This window comes from Octodon degus, unplaced genomic scaffold (assembly GCF_000260255.1).
Source record: "Octodon degus isolate 3935 unplaced genomic scaffold, OctDeg1.0 scaffold00046, whole genome shotgun sequence".
NCBI classification, from domain to species: Eukaryota; Metazoa; Chordata; class Mammalia; order Rodentia; family Octodontidae; genus Octodon; species Octodon degus.
Window position 1 is genome coordinate 10,087,153 of NW_004524622.1, and position 9,671 is coordinate 10,096,823.

A 9,671-nucleotide genomic window follows, 5' to 3' on the forward strand; every position below is an offset into this window, starting at 1 on the left:
AACAGGGCTTCGTAGGAGTTCCAGGGCCACGTTGCCATCAGCAGGGCTAGGAAGGTGCCGAGCGCAGGACAAAGGCTTTGTGTGGAAGGGGAAGGCTAGAGAGGTCTTTGTAAGGAGCGTCCGGTGTAGTCTGAAGAGCTGCGCTGTACACGGAGGAAGGGGCTCTCGGGGAGGAGGACTGGCGGGGGAGAAGAACTTTGAGGCAGGAGCAAGCACGCTGGCAGAGTGGGACGGGTGCGCAGAATGGCCGGCTTTGAAGCAGCAGGAATTTGTAGCACAAGGGGAGTGGTAGCGAGGGCCCAGGCTTGCGAAGGTAAGTTTCTTCTCAGCGGGTAGGAATGGTGCCTGCTTAGCCTTTCAGGGCCACCATTCTCCATGTGATTTTGAAGGGAACCCAGGTTCCAGGGCAGGCATTTGGGTGCTAAGCCAGGTTTTACAGGCTTTCAGATCAGCACCACCTGCGGATTCCCCAGCTACATAAAAGCCTGAGCTGCTCAGACCCAGCCTGAGTGCACAGCTCCTCCAACATCTTAAGCAGGGAAGAGATCAGAGCTGAGCCAGTGGTAACAGAAACCTGTGTAAGACCCGGAAAGCCGCAATCCCCTGTCCTAAAAGGCAGGTGTAAAAGACCTGAAGAGCCCTTACAAAACTCTCTTCGGGCATGGTGAACTGGTTCACTACGTCTTCCAGCATTCCTCGCAGCTGGGCCACGTTTTGGCCCCTAACGGCCAAGGAAGGAGGTGTGTGTTCACCCTGTGCACCTGCCACGCAGAGGCATCCTGTTTTTTCTTTCTCCCGCAGCCGAGGTGAGAGTAAAATCATGAAGGGTGGGAGGAAGCCACACCGCGCTGAGGACTGCTCTTTGCGTGGTCACCTTTCACAGCAGCACTGACAAGGAAGGGGAGACAAGAATCACAAACTTCCTGAAAAGACCCTGCGTGAGCCTCCTTAGAACTCCTGCAGCAAGTGTACGTGGAGGTCGGAATCAGACGAAGCTAAACCTGCTAACTGGCTGAGGGAGAAAGTCTTTCAATTCACTTAGGTCTTTCTTTGATTTCTAATTACTTTCTAAAGATTCTGTGGGCTTGATTAACAAAGCGAGAATTTTTTCTACTGTGTGTATATGCGCACGTGTGTATGTGTAAGAGCCAGGGGACATTCTGCTGTCTTAAAACTCAATGGCTAAAGAATCTTTAGAAAATGTTCATGACCTCAAATACTCAAATCTCAATAAAATGTTACAGTAGTACTTAAATGTTTCAAATGGAGGTTTCAAACGATAGCTACTAATTAAATAGATGACAAACAATAAATTATGCAATCAAATTTTTAATAACAAAGATACTATTTTTAACATGGTCAAATATATTTGGCTAAGTCCAGATTTAAAAAAAAAATATCCAGCTCAAACAATACAATCATACAGCTTTGTACAGAACATTCCATAGATCAACAGAAAATACATTTGGGCACAAAAATAAAAAATATTTAAAGAGACTCTCTAAGCAGCATTTATTTCTGCAAAACAGACATATATCTTGTACTGATTAAATATCTACAAGTGCTTTTCCTTTAAAAAAATACATATATTCTTAATAGACGAAGTCATTAACAATGACCTGGTAAATCTTTCACTTCAATTTGAATGATTTATAAGCTAAACCTTACAACCACAAAAAGGTTTTTATTTGTACTAAGATGTTACCACTTTTGACAAAAGCTTAAAGTTTTCATATTTCAATAAAACTAGCAATGTGACTTCACAACATACTGTATGGTAGCTTCACTTATCGCGAGGGCTGCTCTAATAAAACTGGATGATCACTGTCGTGCTGCCAGAGGCAGGAAAGCATTAGGACATCGGAGTCCCACCCCACAAGCGCTTGTCACGGGCCACAGCTTCCTAAGGACACTTAGGCCCAGCCCTAGTTTAAAAAGTACAGCAAAAGAAACTGACACCCAGTGATACTGGCTGATCCCATTACATCTTGATGTGCAGAACTCCTGCTCCAGTGGACTGATATGAAGTGTGTGGATAAATTAACCTGCTTACTATCTCTACATCATCCAGAAATATTTAATTTTTATTTATACTAAGTTAGTTTCTACTCTACCGAGTTCTGTAAGAGTGGAAGATAATTAGACCTCGGTTTCACTTGCAGTCTTAAATATAATGAAAATTAACAAGCCTTTCTGAAAAACCAGTCCGTTTTGAATCATTAAAAGCCTAAGTATATAGACATTTACATGAGAATTAAAATTAATTTGGTTATCTTTAGGCTGAAATTTAAAAATTTCTTAAAAAGTACTCGAAATTTTAATTTTTTCAAAACTATGACAGCAAATAAACTTTCAAATTACTGGGGAAAACTTGTCAAAAATATAACAAATTTTACTATATAAGTACATTTTAACAAACTTTTGATCTCCTGTTTTCCATTAAAAAACTACGGTATAGCAAGTAAATTCAGAAACAATTGGCCACTTGGTGCTTTGAAAGGGCTTCTCAGTCTTAGTATTTTTTAAATCTTTCATAAACCACACTTAGCAGACATATTATATTTCTTTTTGCTCTCCAGATTATAGGAATATGTTAAAATAATGTTAACAGCAGTTCAAATTTTTGTGTTTCTAATCCAGAAAAGTTGAGGCAAACTTAATTCATTTCTGAAATTAATATAATCAACCAATATTCTAGCGGCATATAGCTTAGTTCGCTGGAAAAGTCCTTACTCAGAGTATGTAACAGAATGTGTGTTCATTTTTATTTTAACCAGTTGACCTCTGAGCAGGCTTTGTAATAGGTGTGTACCTTACAGGAGAAAAGACATCAAGGCGCATCTCTTTTGGCACAAAGAGATGCTCTTGTTCTGTGACCCATTTTGCCTGATTTGGATGTGAAGGCAAAATTCTAATAACAGTAAAGTAACTGCTGAGAAACAAGAAACACAGGACCTTATGAAAAGTTTGCTTTTCAATGTAGAAAAAGCATTTTTGTAAATTCAATAGAAGGTACTATGTTCTACACAAATAAACATATCAGGACTTTTATCAAAATTTATATTTAATAAAAGTTCACATATTACTAAGAGCCCAGGAACTATGTAAGAGTAATTTATTTTATGTTGCCTCTGTGGAATAAAAAATATCTCAAATTAAAATTTATAACTGACATTTCATTTTTTTCTAATGTATGCACTTTTCCCATTTTTCCTTCAAGGGGAAGCTTGTCTTACCTTTTTCTCACATTTGAAGACTTAAGATATGTCACAAGGGGACAGGACAGATACATGTTCAAAAGGAAATGTGCTCTGATTATTTCAAGAAACACTAGTCTCACCAAGAAAATTTACTTTAAAGACTTTCTTTGGTGATATTTTAGTAATTAATCAAGGTTATTGCCTGACTACACAAAAGTAAGTCACAGTCTAAAATTTCCAACCTCCAAACTGTTCAAACTGTTTCTCCAACATGGTTATTAATTAACAGCAAAACATCTTTGGTGATATCTGTATTCTTAGGAAAATCTATTAAAAAGAGATTAACTTGCAGGTGCCTATGTAAATATGAAGTTACCAGGGACAGGTACAGAAAACTCAAAATGTACATAGTAAATCTAAAACAGAAATGCACGTTAGCAATGAGGCACTTTCTTTTTAATAGTTAATAAAGCTGAACAGTTCACTATAGTATATAACATTTATTTTTCTTAAGGAGTTAAATTTATGTAACACTTGAGCATACAATATAGTTGAGCAAACTCACTACATTTATAAAATGTGGTATGTTAGTATGGGACAGATTTTCAAGGATTAAAGAAATAGCATACTTTTCCAGAAGTAGCTGAAATCCATTACTTGTTACCAAACCCCCAGAATAACTATTATGTCATTAATAAACCTTTTTTCTATACTAAAGTATCTTATTGTATCTTATTAGAGATAAGGCCCTATTTTGATTTCTGTATTAACTAATGTGACTACTCCATTTAAAGTGGTATTTATAAACAAATCACACTTTTTATCTAAAGTTCTTTGACCCTTTTATATCTGATTTTTAAGGCAGATAAAACAGAAAACAATCTTCTATGGAAATAATAATTCAGTTTATTGCTCAATTAACAGACTAAAGAATAATTTGGGTTTATTATGTAATTTAACAGATGCAGACAATAGGTTATTCATATAAAGTCTTTTTAAAAAAAATACTCTATATTTATAAAGCTAACCAAAAAAGGTGCTTGTATGCTTTCTCTATACTTGGTTTCTTGTAAGTTCCATAATCTTATACAAGGAATAATTACCTGGGAATTTGGTGTACAAGCCATAAAAGAAGTCCCATACATACAAAGTTACAGCTGGTATACGACACGAGCTCAGCTGAAGAAGTCGAGGTTTCTAGTAGCAACACCACATCACTTAGGACCATCAAAAAAAAAAAAAGAAAGAAAAAAAAAGTGTACCTAGCCCCAGAGGACAGTTAATGCCCTTCTTTATGAAAGATGTTTACATATTTTGGCACATATTCGTCCACTGCATTTCAATAAAAATGTCAATGAGTTAACATTAAATAAAGGAATTTTATATAAAATTATTCTCAATTCTATACCTTTCTTATAAAATTGTGAAATTATATATGATCAGGCAAGAGACCAAATGTAAAGAGATCTTCAATCTAAAACTTATTTATGGCCATAAGTTGTGACTTGGGAGACAAAATATCTAAGTTTTATTTTTGGTTTTCAAATTATGCTCGATTCATTTTGAGTTCACTAAAATTATCTTTCATATGTAAAACACTATTTTAACCACTGATCTAGTTCTGACAAATTTTTACTAATTAAAAAAAAAAGTTTTAAATACTAGTGAAATGGATTTCACAAAAAAAAATTCTGTAGTTGGATAATAAATTCAGTTTTGGGTGGAGTCCAAAGCATTTAAGAAGTTACTGAAAGCATTTAAAATTTTGCACGTGAGCCCTTCCGGGAACCACCAGCACAGAGAAACACATAAAACACTGCTGCGACCCTGTTCACAAGTCAGAACAGCGTAAGCTTTTATATAGATCTTTGACTTAAAAAAGATATAAAAAAATGAGGAATTTTCAAGTCTTTCATATGATAAAATGTGTTGAGATTGACCTGTATTTTGTATGTTTCTTAAAGTTACACAATATTTAGTTCTATGAAACAATTTGGAATTCAGAAGGAATCAACTTGTGATACATTTTACTAGAAAATGCAGCACTTCCCTCACACATACAGTATAAAAGCTATGTGTTTAACACATAGATTGTGCTCTGATTTCTAAAACAAGCAGTTTTTCCTAATTTCCAAGCATTTCCCTAATTTTCAGAGGTTAAATATGTTTCAAAAGTAATTGTTAAAGTAATTTCTAAGGACATTTTTGGAAAACTGTAAATTTAAAAGGTTTAAAATAATTGTTATATAATTTAAGGTAACAAGACTTTCTGTGACTTGCAGATTAACCCCAAAACAAATAGAAAACTTAATAAAACTGCAAAATCAAGGAAATTATCACAGCTCTGAATTTTAATAGTCATGTATAAAACAATCCAATTTCCCTCTGATTACAGTATCTAAAATAAAATATTCTCAAACCATTAATTTTTGTTAGCATATTTACCAACTAAACTGTATACTATTTTATGAATATGTTTTGGAAATGTGGTAACTAACATTTTTAACCTACAACTGTTTTGAGACATTTGAAATCCATAAAGTGGCTAATGTCATCTGTTCTAAAACACCTAACATTTAAAGTCATCATTCAGAACCCCCTGCATGCCACAATGACACACACCTAAGGCCAGCATAAAAGAAAAACAAGGTATTCGTTAAACACAACAATAATGTAATGGTACATACATAAAATGGGCTATACAATGAGTTTCATGAAGCAGCACCCACTTGTCATAAGGCATTATGCAAGATGAATCTCACTTACACATTAATTTTAGTAGAAGTAAATGCTATCAGCTGCTGACATTTTAAATGGTTGTGAATCTACTTTCAGCTGTCCAGGAAATTATATACGGTCTGATCTGAGGGCTAACATGCCTTCACTGTGCGGCTGGTGGACCCACGGATGACCAGGATGTTGACAATTATGATGTGCTCCAACATTACATAACTGGAATTCTTCACAGAACGACTTGCACACTCAAGAATAAACTATTTTTTTTTTTTTACACAAAAAGCGTAGCAAGAATAAGAGTGGCTCAGAAACCACTTTTCTAAATATATTTCCATACAAAATAACTTCAGATATAATTTTCAGATTCTTGTACAGTACTCTATTTAATCAAGAATAAAATAGTAAGTATGTGAAAACTGCAACACCACAAAGACTGAGCCACATTACTAGTGTAATTAAACAATAGGACAGTCTTGGAACAGGCAAGCAAAATATTCAAAAGGCCCCATCACGGCTGTGCACCGGGATTCCAACGAGGACTTGCACACCATGAGACAGTACGAATGCCTTATGCAGATGGTGCAGGAGCAGTGTGGCACTGGTTTGCTCTTAATAGAAACAACATGAATGCAACTGACAATTTAGAGACAGACAATGGCCTTATTTGCATGCTGAAAATCTGATTGTGTCCCTCTAGTCCACACACCATTCACTGTGCAATCTGTCGACGAGTAAACAAATAGTGCAGGATTCATTGCAGTGAAATCTAGGCCCCTTGGTCTAACCGAAATCAATTCTTGGTCGATACTGCAATACCATAGGGTATGACTATAAAATAAAAACAGATGATGAATGAGACTGTTGGCATAAAAACAACATAGTTTATACCTAATATAGTTTATATACAAGATTTAGAGAATTCACTCATAATTTATACAATTTCCTGATAATAGTGATTACTAAAGATTTAAGTTGTCATTTAAAATTTATCTTATTATATTAATGCTTTCATTTCTTTTGCTTGCATTGTTTGAGTCAAATTTTCACTAATATTCAGCGCTGGTCAAGTTCCAAGGTTGACAGATGTCACACGGAAACTGCATATGTGACCAACACAATACTCAGGGAGAGCCAAGGTCAAAAATTATTTTAGTTTAATTTTACTATTCTGTTCTTGTAGAATCAGTGTCAGTGATTCACACAACTCCTGGTATCTCTGGAGCTCAGCCAAATTATTAGACCACTACCATAGGTGTCTTCTCCATTCCACCTCACTCCTACCTACAACATGCCTTGTACTTTCAAGCTTTATTTTCCATTTCTATTACCAGCTTTTTTTCTTTTTCTTTTTGGTACTGGGAATTGAAACCAGGACCTCCCACTTGCCAAACAGGAGATGTGCTGCTGAGCTATCGCCCAGTCTCATTCCTATTAAGTCTATATACTTTCTGTAATTAAACTCATCATTTTAGAGGCAGGGAGGTAGTCGCTCGGTGGCACAAGTGCTGAGTTCAATCTCTGACACCACACACACATAAAAATCTCCTACTGGAAGTAGAGAAAACTTGTCATTTTAGAACACATTCATAACATACAGAAGTATTAAACAGTCTACAAGAGATGAAGCACTCTAGCAGGAAAATGGCTGTGTTGACACTAGTCTAGTTTTACTGTAGGTTGGAAAATATAAAAAAAGAAAAACAAGGAAAAAGGAAAATTATTTAAGTCCTGTTATCTGAATGTAACCACTATATAATTTTATTATCCTAGTATATTCTAGTGTATCCTAGTCTTTTTTACCTATACTATTTTTACAAAACTGGAATCATATGTTCTTTGGTAATCAATTTTGTCCACTTAAAATTCTGTAAATGTATTTCCATACTATTTAATACATTTTGACACAATCATCTTTACAGCTATGTTATACTTTTAAAGAAATGAGTTGTAAATTATCCATCTTTTTGCTGTACATTTGAGAGTATTCCTATTTTGCTATTATAAATTAATCTTGATCTAATGATTTATAGCTAGTAATTTATATTCTTTCCCACAGATTCTTAGAAGTGAAATCACTAGTTCAAATAACTACACATTTAAAGGCATTTTGATAAGTACTATTATACTATTCTTCAAGAAAGTTATTCTGTGTTTGCTTTTCCAAAAGAAATGAGTGTCCATTATTCCAGAATCTCATCAATAGTAGCTATTATTCAATATCCATTTAATTTGGTAATAAACAGAAAATATTATTGTATTTCTTGACTTGTAAAGAATTTCATCATTTGCAGACGGCTGCTAGTCAATTATATTTAATTTTTTTGGTTACATAAGTTAGTCTGTTTTATGAGTTTATGTGAAATATTTATATAAGGGTATTAAATCTCTGATAAATACCGTGGATATTTTACTTAGTTTGAGATTTGTGGGCCGCTCCCACTCAGGGATCATTTACCTAACTATATTTTCTTCTTAATCTTTTTAGTACCATTTAAAAATATGTACCATTTTAAACAATCAAAGAGTTATGCTGGTAAACAGCCTGAAGCTCGCTTTAAATTCTCCCGCCCGTGTCAGTACAGTTAATGAACACCAGCCGCACTTGCCCTGCACTCAGCCTCCAGCATGGCGCCCTGGCTGTGCGACTGCCCTCCCCCTCTCCGTTTTGCCCACTCCCGCATCACGGGCTGCTGCAGTTCTCCAACAACCAGGCACGGGCTCTGCCCACAGCCTCTGCACTGTGTTCCTCGGCACTAGATTTTTACATGCTGATGTCTTTCATTTCCTCTTGATCACAAACTGCTTTGTCAAAGAAGCCTTCTTCAGGTATCTTATAAAAAATACTCTTCTTACCTACATGAAATTTTCTTCTAACATTAAAATTTAGTTGTTTGTTATTTGATAGTCATTAGAGTAAAGTTCTATGAGAGACAGTGCTGTGCTCATTATCACTTCTCTGGGTACAGAATGCTCAGTACATACAAAGTACTCAAAAGATACCTGCTGAGTTAACCTTTTTCTCTATTAACTTGAAATATGGTCTTTTATAGACTTTTATATACTCTTCTGCACTAGAATCCATCCCTGAGATACCTTTTTATTTACATGTCTGTGTTTAGTTCATTTGTCTATATTGAAGTTATTCTTTTCATATGTTTATATTGATTTTAACTATTTCAGCTTTATAATACATTTTAATAGGAGCAGTCCACTTATTATTTTATTACTCACTGAAAAATTACTGGCCAGAAAAAACTTCTGCATTTCTTGTGAACTGTAGAATAACTGTTGTCAAGTGAAACTAAAATCTGGTAAAAGCACATGTGGAATCACATTTGACTTCACAATTTTATCAAGGGGAGATCTCTATAATATTTAACATTCTACTTAAATTTCTTCTGTGTGAAATAGAATTCTGGATATATGCCAAATGAACTGGATGAGAACCAAATCAAATTTCCCCATAAGGTCAACACTGAACTGAACCACTGAATTTGGATCTGGTTTTTGTCCAACTCAGTTTGCAACCAGACTAGTGGAGATAATCAAGTTCAAGAACACAGGTATCACTGCACAGGAGGTCTCTGTGAAAAATGTACACTGAAGTAAGTACTCAGAGATCAACTCTGCTTACTGACTTTCAAATGGTTCCACAAAAAACAAAGAGGAAGAAACAGAAAGAGACAGAGACAGAGGCAGAGAAAGAGGGAGAGAATACAGTAAGATGGGAAGAAG

At 35.2% G+C, this 9,671-nt stretch overlaps 1 protein-coding gene across 2 annotated transcripts in view; it reads right to left on the minus strand.

Annotated features, from left to right (window-relative positions):
* Positions 1 to 6,196: 6,196 nt before the first annotated feature.
* Pcgf5 (polycomb group ring finger 5) overlaps positions 6,197 to 9,671 on the minus strand; it is a 57,547-nt gene continuing 54,072 nt past the window's right edge. For both annotated transcript variants that reach the window (XM_004632067.2, XM_004632065.2), the window contains one exon: positions 6,197 to 6,764. In XM_004632067.2, the coding sequence (XP_004632124.1) occupies positions 6,717 to 6,764 (48 nt within the window). In that variant the 3' untranslated portion in view covers positions 6,197 to 6,716. The remainder of the gene's footprint in view (positions 6,765 to 9,671) is intronic.